The following is an 18,655-nucleotide window of genomic DNA, read 5'->3' as shown; positions in this document are numbered from 1 at the left end:
TAAAGTTTAGCCCTAGAGAATCTTACCATTTAGGATTAGTAAAAAAAAATACCCGTGCGTTGCAACGGGTGAAGTCTATTTTAATCTTATTACTGTATATGTTTTAGTTAAGATGAAATACACTGTGGAAGTTCGCTTGGATATACTTCCTCCGTCCCAGAATATAAGGGATTTTGAGTTCGCTTGGAGTATATATTTTTAGAAAATTATGAGGTGCAGTTAGGAGTCTGATCGTCTCAAGTTAGCATGTGAGTTCTTTTAAACATATCTCTTATATGATTCATTTTGTATTATTAAAAGTGAACGATTTTACTTTTTGCCGGTCGGCCAAAGGATAGCCGACCAATTTCATTAAGATTTGGGGGAAAATACAGTAAAATGTTACAACGACATTACTATACCGCGGTAGCCAGTAAAGGACCCCAGCCAACCAAGAACGAGAAAAGAAAGCAGGGCTAAACCCCGCAGGCAGTCATGGCGATTACTCGTGAAATTGGGAGAAAATCCCAGCCACCCTCTAGACAGCAATTTCCTCTTTAATATCCTCCGCAAGTTGATCCGGTGTCTTGGACACGTGTTGAAAAAGTCTTGCATTATTACGCTCCTTCTAAATCAACCAACAAATTAGCATGAATGCACTGTCAAAATCCGTCCTGTAGCTTATCCGGAAACAGCGTCTTGTTGCCAACCACCAGTCAGCCAGTGTGTTCTCCTCATCTGCCGGAATTGGGAAGCTAGCATTGCACCATCTTCTGATAATTCTCCACACCGCCGCCATGAAGTCGCAGCCAACGAACAGGTGGTGATAGTCCTCGTCGGATATGAGGTGAACGATCTTAAAAACCGACTCAAATACATATATGTACTTTCAAAAGCAAACGAATTTAAAAACTGGCTCAATTACTATAGTATCATTGTAGCAAATCATGGATTAATTAGGCTCGTAGATTCGTCTCACAAATCAACCTAGAGGTTACAAAATAGGATAATTTTGTTTTTACCCCTACTTTGATATCTAATATTGATTTTACCCTTAATTTTTTAGGGTTTTCGTTTTTACCTTTGCTTTTTTGAAATGAAGTAGACGTTTACCCCTATTTTTAATGGAAGTTAGCCGACCTGGGATTATGGAGCTAAAACGTAGAGAGAAAAAGAAATAGTGATTTTTAAATTCGTTGATGGACCTTTGTACCCCTGGTGAGCCATAACCAAACAATGCCGTCCTTCTTGCCATCCCCAATCCAACCTATGGTGGCGAGCAGAAGGCCGCGCGTATCGAGGCAGGCCAGGCGACGGCGGCTCGACGAGGGGACGAGACGAAGGTGGGCTCTTGTCCAGGCGGTAGCGGCTTGACGCGAGGAGCAAGCGACGGCGGCGTCTCGGCTAGGCATCGGCGGCTTAATGCGGGAAGGCGGCGACGGCAGTGGCCCGGCCAAGCGGTGGCGGCGAGCACGCCAAGCAGCAGGCCTTGCGCAGCGAGCAGTTATCAGGGGCACTGCAAACTGATGACAAGCAGGGCACGACGGAGGTGCACGCTGCGGCAAGCAGCATCAACCTGGCTCGGCTGTAAACAGGCGATAGGGAGGAGCGACATGCTACTGACTGTATTTGCTTGATTTCATGATTTGGATTTGCTTGATTTTGTGTGATTTTGTGATGGTTGCTACACGTATTTTGTTAGCTGTGTAAAAACCTTGCCAAAATTGTGCCCAAATTCTGTCTTTTTTTTTTTCTTCAAAATGCCCAAATTTTATCAAATTTGTGGCAAAATTATATCAAAATTTTAATATTCTATCAAAATTATCATATTTGTAAAAGTTTATCAAAATACAAGCTGCATGTAAAAATGGGGGCATATACACAGTTATTGAATAAACATTCAGGCAAATATGCAATATCAAATAAGGGTATGATTGTCTTTTCACCAAAGATTTAACACTGTCAACTTGTCCATCCAAAGTAGGGGTAGAGTTTTCTTTCATTTTAAAAAAGTAAGGGCAAAAACGAAAACCCTAAAAAATAGAGGTAAAATCAACATTGAATATCAAAGTAGGGTAAAAACGAAATTGCCCCTTATAAAATAGGTTTTGTCAGTCCTAAATAGCAAGATTCGATCCAAACAGGGCCCTCGTAGGCCTGAAGCCGCAGCCGCCGCCGGCTAGAGGAAACGGAGCTTCGTCCTGTCGGAATAAGTTCACTTTGTGACCCTCAAAAGTGATCGAAATCTAATTCGTAACCCTAAATCACAAAACCGGATATCTCGACCCCTGAACTCTTAAAACCGGTGCAATTTGACTCCCTAGGTGGTTTTGGAGGGCGGTTTTGCTGACATGGCGCCTACGTGACGGTATTAACCGGGTCTCCTTTATACGTGGCGTTGACGTGGTGTTTAGGTGGCATTTAGATTAAAAAATATATGTGGAACCCATTTATCATCGACACATAAAAGAAATTGTGGGGCCCACATACATGTGGAGCCCACAATCATCCTCTCCCCTTCTTCCTCCTCCCTCTCTCTCCATTCTCTCGCCGCGGTCGGGTTCATCCGGGGCGGCGGCAGGCGGGAGGGCGTTGGAATCACCTCCTGCTCGTGGTTCTTCGCAAACACCTCCGGGTCGGCGCAGAGCTCGGTGGTATCTCAGCCGTAGTAGCCGGGGAACTCACCGGAGAGCGGGCAGAGGTAGATGACGCGGTCGGGGCCGTACGACGGGTTGCCGGGGAACTCCATGACGGCATCAACTCCAACTGCGTAAGGGTCGCCCTTGAGACCGGCGGTCTCATCAGCGCCGTGACGATGGCCGTGAGCAGGAGGGTGAGGCAGAGATGTGGTCCTTACTGCTCGCTGCTTGACATGGGTCCTCCCTCTCATCCATTTTTTTTTCGTGGTGGTGGCGGCGGCGGAGTTGTGGTGCTTCTTGATATGTGCATATGTACGTATGCACGCCAATTTGTTTGCTTGTTGCTGAATTGAGCAGCTTGAGATTGTGATGGCTCTGTTCGACAGGGATGCAAAGTGACGAGTAGATATTGCGTGTGCCGAAGATGGGTGTGCGCAGTGGATTGGCATCGTCCGGGACACGAGGCTATACCGCCCACCTCCGCCGCCGCTCCCGTAGACGCCGCTACCGCTCGAGCTACGCGGATTCAACCGGTGCGGCGATGAGGTGCGGCTGCGTGCCCTTAGTACGATTACGGCGAGGCGACCGTCGAGGGAGATGGGGCTGTCCCGTCGCGTGGGGGCGCTGCTAGATGCCGCGGCCAACGGTGGTGCGCGGCTTTCTGTCGTGGCCCAGCTCCCTTGCTGCTGTCGCCTGTTGCCGCCCGCCGCCGTCGCTGCTCCAGTGCCTGCCGCCGCCACTCCCGCGTCTCCGTCGCTTGCAGGCCGCCGCGCCACACCCGCGCCTCCGCCGCTCGCCGCGTGTGGGTCGCCATCGGCGAGGAGGCCGTAGAGCTCAGCCCGAGCGCCGCCGCCGTCATCGCTCCAGTGCCTGCCGCCACCACTCCCACATCTCCGCCACTCGATCACCGCCGCTCCGGCCCTCGCCACCCGCCGCGGGAGAGAGAGAGAGGGAGTGGCGAGGAGGGAGAAGAAACTGGAGGGAGGGGAGAGAGAGAAGGGACATGTGGGTCCCACAATTTCTTTTATGTGTCAATGACAAATGAGTCCCACAAATATTTTTTAAGTTCTAAATGCCACCTAAACGTCACGTCAACGCCACATGTAAAGGAGACCAGGTCAATAGCGCCACGTAGGCGCCACGTCAGCAAAGCCGCCCTCCAAAACCGCCTAGGGAGTCAAATTGCACCGGTTTTAAGAGTTTGGGGGTCGAGATATCCGGTTTCGTGGTCTAGGGTCACGGATTAGATTTCAATCAATTTTAAGGGTCACAAAGTGAACTTATTCCTCGTCTCGAACACTGGGAGGAAACCCGGCCCACAAACCTAATGATGCCAATTTGTAGGCCCGTCCCGACCCGGCCCACTTGCAGTCTGACACCTACTTGCCTTTGCCTTAATCCTCCTCTCTCTCTGTAGTTTTCCCCTTTGGTTTTGCTTTGCCGTACGCCTCTCCAACTCGAATCATCCCATCTGTCGGTGATTTCCGTCCAATCTTTGATCGGATTCCGGGGGCCCTCATCATCGTCGAGCTCTTCGGTCGTTCGATCGGGCGCGCGAAATTCTTCCGGCGCCGGCCGCCGGCGGCGGATGGTTGGTTGGTTCTTGGCCCGGATTTTCGGGGAGATTTGAGGGGGTAGGTTTCTCCTCGCCCCGCGGTGGCTGTGTGGGTTCTTGGATTCGTTGTTTGGTGACTGTTTAAGCGGGGATGGAGCGGCGGAGATGGCTGCAGGCCGCGGTTCTGTGTTGCCTGCTGGTGCTTTGCTCCGGGAGAGGTTAGGTTCTATCAGCTACTTGTGTTCTTGCTGTGATATGATTGATTTGGGATAGTTTCTGATAATTAGTTCAGCAAGATTCGCTTTAGGGGAGTGCGGATGTTATTACTGTGCATAAACATAAACCCATTTAGCTCTAGAAGATCGCTGTTCATTAGTAGTTGCAATTTGTGTAAAGCTAGTAATTGCTTATTTTGATCATACAATTGATTAGCTCTATCTAGATGAACAATGTTCATTAGCAGTTTGAAGATGCGTCGTCCATACGTTGATCATACAATTGCACAGATTCTTGGTCTGTCCTGTCCTGATGTTGGTTCTGCTTTCATGATGTAGAACTTAAGACTAAACACACCCCAATATACAACTCGACCTTAGCCAGGACGCTTGCGGAATATACATCAGCAGTAAGTTCATTTGCTGTTTGATCTCTAGCATCGTCCACTTTGGATTTTTTTAATACATAATTACATATTAGTGAATACCTAGGGTGTCTAGTGTAATATGGAGTTGTTGAATCTGGTGTCTTTGTACAGGTTTATACAGCTGACTTGACACAACTCTTTTCGTGGACCTGTGAAAGGTGTTGTGACTTAACAGAGGTAACTCTTCATGATCATCTCATTAAAGTTTAGTCAACTTCATCTCATTATATGTAGCTTGGTATGACTGATTGATATTTTTTTTATGACTCAGGGGTTTGAGGTAATAGAACTGATCGTCGATGTGAAAAATTGCTTGCAGGTTATTTCCTCTACCTTCAGCTATTCTTTGCCTGGATTTCTGTAATAGACTATTCATTAGCATTGATGGTAGTAGTTTTGATGAATCAGGCATATGTTGGTTATGCTAGTGAAATGAATGCTGTCGTAGTTGTGTTCAGAGGCACTCAAGAGACCAGGTACATTGCATATCACTTCATGATAAGTGTTTACTTTTTTTCAAAGTACTAAGATTGTCAGTTTGTTTTAAAAGCATTCTTGAAGTTCATGTTCTTCACAGAATTTTATTTTCTGTTCAATATTATTAATGCGTCAAATATTTCAAATTGATACATGATGGCTTGACTCCCTATAAACAAATAAATGTGACACTGTTGAAATCTTGATACTTTTATGTTAAGTAACACTACCCATTCTATATCTCAGCATTCAGAATTGGATAGAGGACTTGTTTTGGAAACAACTTGATCTGGACTACCCAGGCATGCCTCAAGCAAAGGTGAACATGCTAATGCATCTATGATTCTATGATAAAAACCCTCTTCTGAGCACCATTAGTATTGATGGTCTATCTGTTTATAGGTCCACAGTGGGTTTTATTCTGCATACCATAACACGACATTGCGCGATGGTGTTGTCAATGGCATTAAAAAAACTAGGGAAGCATATGGTAATATTCCCATCATGGTAACTGGGCATTCGATGGGAGGAGCTATGGCTTCGTTTTGTGCGCTTGACCTTGTGGTGAGTATTGAATTTTGTTTAAATAAGATATTTAATTTTGAGCTTCTTTATGAAGTTCTTTCTTTTGAAATTATTGTCTATGAAGTTATCTGCTCTGTGAAGCATTATAAGCTGAACAGAGTAGAGCAGGTTACATCTTTTAGGGTCTGAATTCCTCTTCAGATGTTACTCCTGACAGATTCTCAACGCCTAAATTCTCATGGCGTCAGATTTCTAACATCAGAGAAAGCAATGACAGACAATTAATTCCACTGTTCTCAAATTAAAGTTACTCTCTAGACTTTACTGGTCAATATTGCTAATATCGATTGCAATGAATAAACTCTTTACATTTATGAATTGAATATTTCGAACATTCGTTTGGTAGTTCCTAGGACTAGCAGCATAGGCTAAGAACTTCATTCACACCATATTGTTCTAAGCTGCTTCTTATATGACCAATTATGTGGGGTCATATTTTTGTGTTGATGCAATGTGATACATACCAGTTGCTTCAAGCATATGACGTATAACTCTTTTGTTAGGTTATTGTAGATTTATTTTCCTCTTTCTTGAATCATCTCGTTTTTTAGCCATATGAGATGAAGAAAATTTACTTCATCCGCTTCTGGTTCAGCCAGCATGTTAACACATATTTATTTGTTTTTATAGGTCAACTACAGGTTAAAGGATGTGACACTGATAACATTTGGACAACCTCGGATTGGAAATGCTGTGTTTGCTTCACATTTTAAGTGTCATTTGCCAAATGCGATTCGAGTGACTAATGCGCACGATATTGTTCCTCATTTACCCCCATACTACCACTACTTCCCACAGAAAACCTATCATCATTTCCCACGAGAGGTATGTTCTTGCCCATTGACATGCACCTTTGCTGACAGAGAAATCGAGTATTATTCTTGATGCATTAGAGATGTGACTAAAGTCGGTTCTCTTTTATCTGTCTCTCTTAGGTATGGGTTCATAATGTTGGACTTGGAAGCCTAGTCTATTCAATAGAGCAAATTTGTGATGACTCTGGAGAAGACCCAACTTGCAGCAGGTTCGTCTTGCTCACGCATATGAATCTTGTTTGAACTTTAAACTCCTTATGACTTTGTTGTACCTTTTATCGTTTTATACCCAGGTCTGTGAGTGGAAACAGTGTGCAAGACCATATAAACTACCTTGGCATCAGCATGCATGCCGAGGCATCGGGATCTTGCAGAATTGTCACAGGTGACAATAAACTGCAGTATAAGATGGACAGCGATGGCAACATTGTTTTCTCGAAGCAACCTGGTTTATCAGTTGATCAGTTGCATAGTTCACAGTGAGCAAACTCATGATGACAGGAATCTTCCATGCCCTCTATGTAACTGTATGATCACACCACAGGAGGATATTGGAAGAACAAATTTGTGTATAGTTCTTTGTACAGCATGTAAAGCATTATAGATACTGTACGAACGTGCTCTTGGCTGGACTAATTTATCATGAGAATGTCATGCAAAAGCTTTTCCAAGCAGAACCATGCCAATTATCATGTTCTTATTTCTGTGTATTTTTAGGCATGGCATTGGCAGCTGATTCTCATTGTGTTGCACCATGCATACTTGCCTTTCACCTTCAATTCAAGGTTCAGCTTTCATCCTCAATTGAAGTTTTCCTCGGTTGGTTGTTGCTCAGTTCTTGGCCCATTCATACTAGTGGTGGTGTATAAGACAGAACATCCAAGTTCTTTCACACATTAATTTACACCATCCAGGTTTTTTTTTTAAAAAAAAAACTCATCAACTTGAATCCAAATCCTACTAGAAAGTGGATAGACAATGACAATAAGTAAGGCACCTGTTAAAGCTAAAAACATAAAACCACAATATGGCCAACTAGTATAATTATTCCCCAACAAAAAAGCCTTAATTTCAAAAAAAGAAGAAAAAACTGGATTTTTATTCCATTTTACATGAAAGACACACAGGACTACGCCCTGGTAACCCACGACTCTACCACCACACCCAGTCCTTTCCTGATATCGTCAAATTCTCTTCAGCTTAATTTGGGCACCGTGCTGTGGACGGAGAGTTAACACTATATAGGGTGCGTGGATGTAGGACGGCGAAAGCTCCAATGAGAATCGCTGGAGGATCATGCTGAGAGCCATCTTGGCTTCCAGAAGTGCGAAGCTCTGGCCAATGCAAATACGAGGACCCCATCCAAATGGGAAGAAAGAGGCATCATGATACTTGCTTGCATTGGAGATGCCATCAGCAAACCTACCTGGATTGAATTCACTTGCATCCTTGCCCCAAATTTCAGGATCATGGTGAATAAACAGAATGGGCAGTATGAGGTTCATATCAGCTGGAAATTTGATGCCACCGAGATTCGTTTCCTTGAATGTTCGCCTGTTCAGAAGCACCACTGGAGGGTACAACCTAAGAACCTCATATAGAATCATTGTTACCTGGAGAAACAACAAAGCAGGGGTCAAGATCATTGCCCCTAATATACCCTTGCTTAATTCCCATAAACCCTTTGTTGATATGTATATTCAATCCAACCCTCGATTATATTGCCGATGATAGCTGATAAAGTTTTAACATGATTAGCACTTGTAGAATCTAAAATGTAAATCTGTGCAGTGTTCATGAGGTGCAGAATTATCTATCTGTATCCTCAAAACAACAAAGCCATTTATTTCCATATGAACTGTAAGCAAGGGCTTATTAACTATTATAGCTAGTATAGTAGATTAGTAGTATCTGAACATTGTGGAAAAGAAAGCATTCTAAAAACATTTGGAAGAATGCATGGTATAAGCAACCATTATGTTTGGTCAAAATTGTAACTGATCAAGCAATGGCATGCCAAAATCACAGTAAAAATTAGCCTGTGTCCTCTCAGTAGACTGCATTTTTGCTTTTTGCATATATTGAGAAAAATAACAGGAGAGTTGATGCCGTTGATCTCATACTTACAATCTTCAGGCGACTCAAGCTATCATAGTCTGGTGTGGTGGTCCTTCCAAAGTGGTGTAACACTTCTTCTCTTGCCCTCTCTTGCCACTCTGGGTGCATGCTTAGCACAATCAACGTCCAGGTGAGCAACAACGATGTTGTCTCCATTCCTGCGAAGTAGAATAGCTTGCATTCCTCAATAATATCATCTGTACTCATTCCTAGTTCTGGTTGCTTCGTGTTTGATTCCACCAACAATCCCAGCATGTCGTCGTTGCTGTTTTCGCCATTTGTAATAGCCCTCTCTTTGTTTCCAATTATTTCAAGCAGAATTTTGCGGACCTCTCGATCGATTTCTCTCATCCTTCTGTTGTTTTTAGTTGGCAAGTACCTGTAAATTTTTCAATGTCATATCAAAACAAATTCTTGCTTGCTAGTCTGTGCATTAAGAATTTTGGTACCATCATTCAAGATTTACTATTAATTATACCTTCAGAGGTACCAAGGTATACTTAGCCGGTGTTTTGGTATCACCTAAGTTATCGATACTTATTGGTAACTTTCCAATGACTTCAAAAATACTATATATTTGTCAAGGAAACGAAAAGTTGTATTCTGTTTTCATCTTTAGATTTCTTCAATTAACTAAAACCTTTCCCAGGCTGCCAAAATTCTATTGGAAACAAAAGATCAGTCATGGATTTATTTGTTTGAGTTTGACATATATAACTTTGATGCCTCACTAGTAGTACTGTCCCCACATGTCAGCTGGTGATGAATGCTATATATTATGAATGATTTAATAACCATATTATCAATTTCATTTGTAGCTAACAACATGGTGAACGTAATGTCTACTTTAATCAACAAATGAGTCCTGTGCTGCAACTTCAATTTCACAGTCAGTGCAGCATTTTTAGTATGGTTTCAACTATATTATATCACATTCACATGAATATTTACTAGAGATATTTAAATATGCAAGTTCAAATTATTTCTTTTCGAACAGACCAATAGCCTGGTATAAAAAGTTTCTGAAGGGCTTCTGTTAAATATTGAGCCAGCTCTTCTTGCAGCTGAAAAATTCTCCTCCCTTCTTGATAACTGCTACCAAATGCTGTTCTTGAGATCACATCTCCTGTAAGATTTCGGAATTCAGGCCAGACATCTATCTCAGATGCCGCTTCAAGAGAAATTGAATTCTCCCATCTAGTAACCATTTCGGTGCAGCAGTTGGCAAAAACTGGCAGCATCCTCTGTGAAGGAGAAAACATCATTGTTAATCAAGTTTTTGTGCATGAACCAAATAAGGAGAATATGGAGTGCTGCAATTAGAAATGAGAAAACCAAAGCCATGGACAAATTAATTTCCATTGAATTTATTTTTAGTTAATGAACTTTTTATTGAACTCAATCAATCAAATTAAAGTGATACAGCTGCATTGAGAATACTACCGGCCTTTGCATAGCCATGGACAAATTTCTGTTGAAATTATTACCTTTATTTTCTCATGGTGGAAGGCATGGTTTAGAATTCTCCGGTGCTTAGCCCATTTCTCGCCTTCGTAGCTCACAACTCCTGTCGCTAGCAACTTTCCGACACGGATCATCTTCGGTTTGCCAAATTGGTCAAACTTATTGAAAACCTCTCTTACTAATTCAGGGTCGGGAATCATCACTCTTGGCACTGGACCAAACCAAATGAATGACAGTTTACCTGCATTTATGTGATATCCGTAGATTATATAAGTTGTTAGAGGGGAAGAGTGACTGTAAAACTACACCCAATTTATTGTTGGTGATTATCATTTTTTAAGATAATGGAATAGAATTCTGGCCTTTGCTCAACGAGCTACAACCAATTATTACATAAATTTGCGCTAGACAAACGCACATGAACAAGTCTTAACAAGCACACCGAAAATAACTAAAACAACCACAAGCTAATAAAAGCCTACAAAACATAAAGACTCCTTGATTATTAAATTCTATTTCTAAACCTCCAACCATAATTGGCGAAAAACTGCATGACCATTGTCTCATGAATACGACATGCAGTTTTTATTAGCTTGATGTCCTCATCACACTTTTGTAGCTGAGCGGCACGATCTACAAACGACAATAGAGAGAGCAGTGAACTGAACATCGCACTAGAATAGCGAACTTAACTTAATTAAGCACAATACTATATGTCAATTGGTCGTTGCATTTAACCTATATTGACTAAGCGGTATGGAAGCGGTACCAACCCTAGACTTCCCCAAATCAATGAAGGAGTTCATTCAGCACCGAGTCGAGTGAGCCCTCATCCCGAGGGGGACATAATTCTCTTAATGAACTACTTATTAATATAAAATAAAAAGTCTCGTAGGAGCAAAAAGAGTGAAATGAGGACGTAAGCCCCCTAGGTCTTCCTCTTCCTTCCAAACTAATTGCTTTCGTTTAACTCTTCCCGTAAAAAAATATACTGAGTGGTTGAAGGAAAGCGAAAAGGAATGGCTTTTTCATGTACCAGATCCGGTGAGCCAGACATCAAGCAAAAATGGAACATATAGTCAAAGAGTAAGGAGAAGTTATTTGCAATGATGGGTGGATTGGTCGGAGCCCTAGAATTAGAGCTAGTACGTTACCCTGAAGAGAACCTGTAGTCTTCTGATTATCCAGGTTCCTCTCAGCTTTCATCTTCTCAGCCCTTTGTAAAATTGGCTGATCACTATCACTTGCCCTCCTCTTGCTCTGTCTGGATGGAGATATATAGTAACGCCTCTGGAACAACAGTTAGTTTGATTGCTAGACTGTCCTGGGACTGAACTGACTCCACTAAACCATCATACTCCTCATCAGACACTGTCAATCCATTTGACTTAGGCACCACCATCACTTGAGTAGATGGAGAAGAAGTACCACCTTTCTCCGGTATGAAACCACTAGGCTGCATGCACTCAAATTCAAATTGGGAATGGAAGGAAAACAATCTTTTGGAAGGACAACTGGCTCAATGGGTTGTGTCCGAAGGACATAGCTCCAAACCTCTTTAAGCTGGCAAAGAGTAAGAACCGAAACGTTGGCACTGAGCTCGCAAATGATGGATGGATTCACTCTTTAAGACAAATTTGAAACTTTGAAGAGATCCAGGAGCTCATTCACCTAGGAGGACTCTTGAGTCAAGTTACTTTGCTAAATGGAACAGAAGACACAATTTCATGGAAGAGGAATAATGGGGCCATATATTCGGCTAAAAGTGCCTATCTCTTTCGATTCATAGGTTCACAACAGGACAATGTTTTCCTGTTGAACTGGAAGGCGTCGACGCTTCGAAAACAAAAATTCCTAGGCTAGCTCATTCTACACCACAAAGTTTTAACAACCGAAAACATCCTAATTCGACATTGGGAGTGCGACTGGATTTGCCCTTTATGTAGAGGTGCTTTTGAGGATACAGACCACTTGTTTCAACAATGCGATTTCTTTAAAGAAACGTGGAATCCTGTCTCTGCTGCCCAAGGTATTCAAAATACCCAGACTCACTACTCCCTAATAGAATGGATGAGGTATATCATGCAGAATGAAAGCAAGACGGAAGCAAAGAGAAAGGCGGGAACTCTAGTGAAGACCTGGTGGCATATTTGGCTCCAAAGGAATGCAAAGATCTTCAGGGGAGAAGAACCAGACGTGCGAAGGACATCACACCTGATCATCCAAGATATTCGAGAAAGCGGATTCACCTTCCAACCTCCATGATTGTAGTTCTTCTCTTTTCTCACCAGGCATTTATGTTTTGGTCTTTTTATAAGTTGTTTTTTCGCTTAATTGTGTAATCGCCAACATGTAAACCTTGGTTTTCTATTCTTCTAATAAATTCGGCAATACTCTTGCCACTTTCCTTTAAAAAAAAAACCACTGGACTGACCAATCTTGTCCAATGTAGACCCCATTTTAAAAGTGCCTACATCTGATCCCTTTCCCTTACCATGAACATTACTCCCATCTTCTTTTTTTTTTCATTCTCCTTATTTAAATCAAGAGCTTGTGTAGGATGTTTGTGGTAGTATTAACAACTCCTAACTTTTTTAAAAGGAAAAAGTGACATGTGAGGAGCCTATATGTCAATTAATTCCACCAAATCTCTGCTTTTCGTGGGAAGGAAAAAAATAATGTGAGGCTAAAAAGGTTCACATGTGATTAACAAATATATACAACAAATAAGAGACGACAATAACATGTTAATGGTAAACTTTTTTTAATTAAAATCCTGTTGCAGCGCATGGGCAATATGCTAGTATGTCAAATTACCAGAAGTGTAAAATGTGTAGCATCTCCCGGCACTCCTAAATAGCTGCATGTTCTAATTAATTAGTTTAGAAGCTCCTGCCAAAGTACACCCACATGACTATCCCACGAACATCATCTACTGTCGGATCCAGAAAAGCCTTAATAAATATTATTATATAAAAGTTTGCTATAAAATTTTTGTTTTCAATTCATAAAAAATCAAATTCTATTGCGCATCTGCCTGATGAGCCCAGGGTGGTACGACTGTAGATTCGCCACTTACACCATCAACTGGTTGCTTTCCCCCCCTGTTCATCTCCTTCAGAGCTTCAGAAATAGAAATTGAGAATATTTGCAGGAACATGATTATCCGCCCTTTTGGTAAGGGCGGGACGTTTCTATATGTTTGGAATACTAAGGAGGTTTCTATATGTTTGGAGACGTTTCTATATGTTTGGAATACTAAGGAGGAACTTAGCATCCAGTATTGATAGAGAAGAAAATGGTGAGAAAACCTGCGCTCAAACAGATTCGAACTCAGGCCAGCACGCTGCTCCTAGTAGCTCCCTGCCAGAGCTAGGTGTTGTTCTCGTTTCTATATCGATCCTAGAAGTTCAGGAATGACAGCAAGGTGAAAATTTTCAAAAATTTCTCATTCCTTTATTTAGCAAAAAATATTTTATTTCGTTCAAAATTTAAATTCTTTCAGGCCCTGCCTGAAATTTTGTTGCTTTACACAATGTTGAATCTTGAGTTAATCTCTGCAACCCGATGAATGATCGTAAGTTCACAACTATCGATTGTTATTCGTATATCCACCATGAGTATCTCCTTTAAAAAGTAATGGTAGTGATTTTGTTACCACCTCTACCATCAACTCCCTACTTTCTTTTTAGGAAAAAAGGCGGGTGGGACTAAAGGGTCATATATCAACTATTTCTCACCAACCCTATATTTTTTGTGAGAAGAAAAAAATAGTGTGGGTCCGGAATTTCACATATCAATAATAAATATATACAACAATTAAAAAATAATACATATATAAAATAATGTTAATAACGGGTTAATAATAATTTTCTAAATTGAAACTATGTTGTACTAACACACAAACAATATACGCTAATAATGATGAATGGCAACCGGTGATATATACTTTATCCGTTTCATATTATAAGTCGTTTAACTTTTTTCATAGTCAAAATTCTTTTGATTTAATCAACGTTATAGAAAAAATTATCAACATTTACAATGACAAATTTGTTTCATTAAATTTAAATTGAATATTTTTTGATAATATATTTATTTTGTATTGAAAATATTAATATATTTTTCTACAAATTTAGTTAAACTTAAAAAATCTTGATTAAAAAAAGTTAAACGTACGAAGGCCTAAGGACAGTAAGGAGAGAGAGAGAGACTTCGCAGCGATACCGTGGTCCCTGACGGCGTTCCAGAGCAAGGGCAGCACGCGGGGCGCGATGCGGTGGCAGCCGAGCGGCAGCGGCCTGGACCATGCCTCCCGGTTGAGCCGCCCGTTCTCGGCCACGTCGCCGCCGAGGAGGAGCTGGTACCGGCCGCCCCCGACGCCCTGCGCCCGCAGCGCCCGCTCCAGCCGCCGCGGCGCGCGCTCCACCGTCCACCACGCCGCCGCGGCCAGGCACACCAGCGCAACGGCCAACGCCGCCGCCGCGCCGGCCGGCACCAGCCCCAGCCCCAGCATGATCAGCATGGCGCGGCGAGGTGAGAGGGAAGCAGAGGTAGTATATGCTATGCTTGGGTTGACGCGATCTTTCTGCTACAAGACAGAAACGCGCCGGCCTGTTTTCTCCGTCGTAGCAGCCGTCCATCGAGCATGCATCGCGTGGCGTGGCGCCCAAAGGCCTCAGTTTAGATTCTCTTCGTAATTTGACATGTACTCTATATTAATTGACGTTTTAAACAAGATTAATGTTAAACTTTTATAACTTTAACCATCAATAACTTTAAAAATATTTAGTTTAAAAGAATTAGAACAACATATATAGATTTGTCTTTTAAAGCACTATAATAAAAGTAAACATGCATTTATTTATTATATATATTATAATAGAAAAATAAGATCAAAGATATATCTTGTAGACCGTGTCATTGTTCAAAACATCAATTAAAATGAAACCAGAGGGAGTAGACATATCTATCATGATTTTTTAATAATTCGGCTTATTAAATGTTCTTTAAGTATGACATAAATATTTTTATATTTGTACAAAAATTTTGAATAAGACGAATGGTCAAACGCTCGTAGCGGCATCGGTGCGACAATTTGGATGCAAATTCGCTCTGATTTTGTGGGAAATGTAAAGAGGAGATCGAGTAGATAAAAAGTCCTCAATTAATTTTAGGAGATGGAGAAGATTTGACCAGATTTGATGGGAAGGGTTGGCCCCGGCATCGCATGGTATGGAACTGTCATACGGAGGTTGAAGACGTTTGGGTCTAGCTTGGTATGGAGAGAAGGTAGGAAGCAGCAGATTGGGCTGGAGCTGAAAAGAAAGGCCTAATATAAAAGAAAGATTTTAATTAACTTTTTCCAATTATAGTGTATAACTATAACTGTCATAATGTTTCAATTAATTTCTCAGCATCACTAAGAAAAAACACTTTTACCCATTGCAACGTACGGACATTTTTCAGTATATATTAAAAAAACTGATAAAGTAATAACTATAGGCCTGTCAGTCTGTAACACGAAGCAGGCTGCAGGCCCAGCGCATATCCTAGTTTGTGGACATCATGGGCCGTGGCCCAACCGCTGTATAAACATAACAAAAAGGGGAAGCCACCATTCTAGGGTTGCCTCCCAATCCCAGACTCTCCATTGCCGCCTCCAAACCCTCGCCGCGATGGGCAGGAAGCCCTCGTCCGCCGCCGCCGTCGACCACGGCGCCCTCTCCGCGAGCGCCAAGGCCGCCGACGACCTCCTCGCGGCGTCCGCCGGCTGCGGCGGCGCCCACGGCCACTCCCTCTTCTTCGACGCCCTCGTGCAGCTCATCCCCCCGCGCTTCTACCTCTCCGCCGCCGACGAGGACCGCCCGTGGTACCAGGGCCTCTCCAAGTCCGCCAAGGCCGCCATGAAGGCGCAGTCCCGCGCCAACGTCAAGGCCGCCCGCCGCGCCCGCCTCGATCCCTCCGCCCCGCCCTCCTCCACCCTCGACCTCCTCAAGAAATCCCTCGCCGACCAGGATGCCCACGATTCCTCCTCCTCCTCCGGGGAAGATGCTAGCGACGACGACGACGATGACGACGACGATGAGGTCGAAGAGCGGGAGGAGGACGAAGGGGATGAGGAGGGTATGCAGCTCGCGCCCGCGGCCGTGGTGTCCGAGGACCGGTCGGTGACCTACGAGGAGCTGCGCGAGCGGCTCCACCGCCGCATCGCCGAGCTCCGCGGCAACCGGTGCACCAGGCCGGAGTTCCTGAACAAGCCCAAGAGGGAGAAGGGCAAGAAAGGGAAGAAGGGGAAGGATGTGGGGAAGAAGAGGAAGCGCGAGGATGGCGGCGGCGGCGGCGCCGGCGCTCAGGATGGGGAGGGTAAGGATGGGAAGAAGTCCAAGAAGGAGGAGGATTCCAAGGCACCGGATATCGTCTATGGCAATGTGTGGGTCGATCCTAAGGAAGCGAGGAGACGGAAGAAGAGAAGGATCAAGAACAAGAAGAAGGCTCTTGAGGAGGCTAAGCGGATGCAGCAGGCGAAGGAGGATCCTGAGAAGGCGACCAAGCTGGCGTGGGATCTGGCAAGAAGGCGGGCTGCTGGCGAGAAGGTGCACGATGACCCGAAGTTGATCAAGGAGAGCATGAAGAAGGATAAAAAGCGGCAGCAGAAGCACGCCGAGCAGTGGAAGGAGAGGCAGAAGATGGTGGACAAGCAGAAGAAGGAGAGGCAGAGCAAGAGAATGGAGAACATCCGGGAGCGGGCTAACCAGAAGAAGATGCGCAAGATTGAGAAGCGCGAGAAGAAGCTTATGCGCCCTGGATTTGAAGGGCGCAAGGAAGGATATGTCAATGAGTAACATCTCCATTGAATGCTGTGAAGTGAGAAGGATCAGTGTATCAGCCAAGGTTGCATTTGTCAATGTCGGCACTCGTAGTAGGTTAGCAAATCATTACCGTCATGTGCCTTATTTAGAGCATGGAATTTGAATACTTGGCAGGTTTGTCTACAAAAATGTTTTTGGGGATATTCTTGCGTGTTATTTTCATTTATGGTTGGATAAACCTGCAAAAGAAAAAGAAAAGAAACCGCCTTGCTAAGTCTTTGAGGCATTTAGCACTAAATTTTGCACACAGTAAATCGTTAATATTAATGGTGCTTTAGTGGCTGCCCTTTTTTTGGTTTCCAGTGGGTAAGACTGATGTATGGTTATATCTATTTCCATTATGATGCTTTTGTACAGACCTTTGTAGGTTGGATTTCTTTTACCACTTTCTTCACTGTTAGCTAAATTACTGTCTGCGATGTTCACCTATTATTGTGGCATGGATGCGCTACATAGACTTGGTCATTTTGAAAATTTTCTGTAGTTTGTAGTTGAATCTGTGATATGCCTGTTTTATCAGACGGTATGACACCATTCTATTATAGTTGCCTCACAAAAGCTTGTTAATATTCGGAGATAACGAACTTTTGCAGTGAACTTTGAGAATCATCAATCTATGTTTATAACAATTCTGCTATGAGCCTATGTGGTGAGAACTTAAAGAGGGGAGAAAGGAGAAAACTGGAGATATGTAGTACTAGCATATTTAGATTGTTTGTATATCACATGCTATGAGCATATTTAGAAGTTTGCTTTCTGTCTGTTCATGTTCAGATTGTGCCTGCTGGTTCTGGTTCTTGGTGTAGTGGTAGTTTTTTAGCCCTCTGTTGATTAAGTTTTTTTCTGCGTTCTGCAAAATTTCGCTTGAGGGATGTCATGTACAGGAGTCGATTGGCTCCAGATGATCATTTGCATATATTCGTGAAACAAGTAAATGAGTAATTACATATCTTGATCGCTTGTTCATGTTGCTTTTGGTGCCGTTTATGGCTCAAAATTCGATTTTTAAGATGCTCACGCAAACATTGTCAACTCAGGAAATAGTGGTGCCCTCTTTTGTCCGTCAATGCATTGCACTTATTCTTGACCTGTACCGAATCTTATATACCTATAGTTGTCCCCCACTGTGAACACTATATTTCCCCTTTCTCATAGAGCCACGTATACTTCTCTCAGTATCATCTCGATTATTTTTAAATCGATCTATTTCTTAAATTGCCCTCTCATCAAACGCATTTCGCAACCTGCCTTTTTCGATGATCAATCAAATATGCATATTTTACTTTAGAAATAGTGAAATATTGCCAAGCCGGCAGGAGATGCTTAAACAGCAAGTAGCCAAGTTCATTCGTATTTTGACTTGAACCATCCTCCGCTCCATTTCATTCAGCTGGTAGTTCATTTGTATTTTGACTTGTACCATCCTCTACTTCATTCTTCATCTGGTTTCTTGAAGAAGTCTGGTTTCTTGAAGAAGTCGCAGTACACAGAAAGAAACACTGCAGGAC

The 18,655-nt window shown here is 42.9% G+C and overlaps 3 protein-coding genes across 3 annotated transcripts; 2 read left to right on the top strand and 1 right to left on the bottom strand.

The window, feature by feature from the left end:
* Positions 1-4,030: 4,030 nt before the first annotated feature.
* Positions 4,031-7,391, top strand: LOC127773647 (lipase-like). The gene is made up of 10 exons (XM_052299783.1): positions 4,031-4,391; positions 4,728-4,798; positions 4,928-4,993; positions 5,088-5,135; positions 5,225-5,292; positions 5,540-5,612; positions 5,696-5,857; positions 6,509-6,703; positions 6,814-6,902; positions 6,987-7,391. The coding sequence occupies exons 1-10, from the start codon at positions 4,325-4,327 to the stop codon at positions 7,174-7,176; spliced, it is 1,029 nt and encodes a 342-aa protein (XP_052155743.1). The 5' UTR covers positions 4,031-4,324; the 3' UTR covers positions 7,177-7,391.
* A 1-nt stretch (position 7,392) lies between these two features.
* On the bottom strand, positions 7,393-14,800 carry LOC127774207 (cytochrome P450 CYP72A616-like). Its single transcript, XM_052300472.1, has 6 exons — positions 14,774-14,800; positions 14,503-14,698; positions 10,299-10,516; positions 9,811-10,055; positions 8,821-9,190; positions 7,393-8,306 (listed from the first exon to the last, which is right to left on the bottom strand). The coding sequence occupies exons 1-6, from the start codon at positions 14,798-14,800 to the stop codon at positions 7,878-7,880; spliced, it is 1,485 nt and encodes a 494-aa protein (XP_052156432.1). The 3' UTR covers positions 7,393-7,877.
* A 1,110-nt stretch (positions 14,801-15,910) lies between these two features.
* LOC127773646 (ribosomal RNA-processing protein 14-C-like) lies at positions 15,911-17,253 on the top strand. Its single transcript, XM_052299782.1, has one exon. It carries the CDS (start codon positions 15,954-15,956, stop codon positions 17,118-17,120), a length of 1,167 nt encoding a protein of 388 aa, XP_052155742.1. The 5' UTR covers positions 15,911-15,953; the 3' UTR covers positions 17,121-17,253.
* Positions 17,254-18,655: the final 1,402 nt, after the last annotated feature.

This window comes from Oryza glaberrima, chromosome 5 (assembly GCF_000147395.1).
Source record: "Oryza glaberrima chromosome 5, OglaRS2, whole genome shotgun sequence".
In the NCBI taxonomy this organism is placed as follows: domain Eukaryota; kingdom Viridiplantae; phylum Streptophyta; class Magnoliopsida; order Poales; family Poaceae; genus Oryza; species Oryza glaberrima.
Note: the sequence above shows the minus strand (reverse complement) of the source record. Positions and strands in the feature narration are given on the sequence as shown.

Coding starts and splice junctions, on each gene's coding strand:
- LOC127774207 (XM_052300472.1), bottom strand. CDS start 14,800: ATGCTGATCATGCTGGGGCTGGGGCTG. Junction 14,699..14,773: donor TCATGCTGGGGCTGGGGCTG/GTGCCGGCCGGC, acceptor TGGACGGTGGAG/CGCGCGCCGCGGCGGCTGGA. Junction 10,517..14,502: donor GAACGCCGTCAGGGACCACG/GTATCGCTGCGA, acceptor ACATAAATGCAG/GTAAACTGTCATTCATTTGG.
- LOC127773647 (XM_052299783.1), top strand. CDS start 4,325: ATGGAGCGGCGGAGATGGCTGCAGGCCGCGGTTCTGTGTTGCCTGCTG. Junction 4,392..4,727: donor GGTGCTTTGCTCCGGGAGAG/GTTAGGTTCTAT, acceptor TTCATGATGTAG/AACTTAAGACTAAACACACC. Junction 5,136..5,224: donor ATGTGAAAAATTGCTTGCAG/GTTATTTCCTCT, acceptor TTGATGAATCAG/GCATATGTTGGTTATGCTAG.
- LOC127773646 (XM_052299782.1), top strand. CDS start 15,954: ATGGGCAGGAAGCCCTCGTCCGCCGCCGCCGTCGACCACGGCGCCCTC.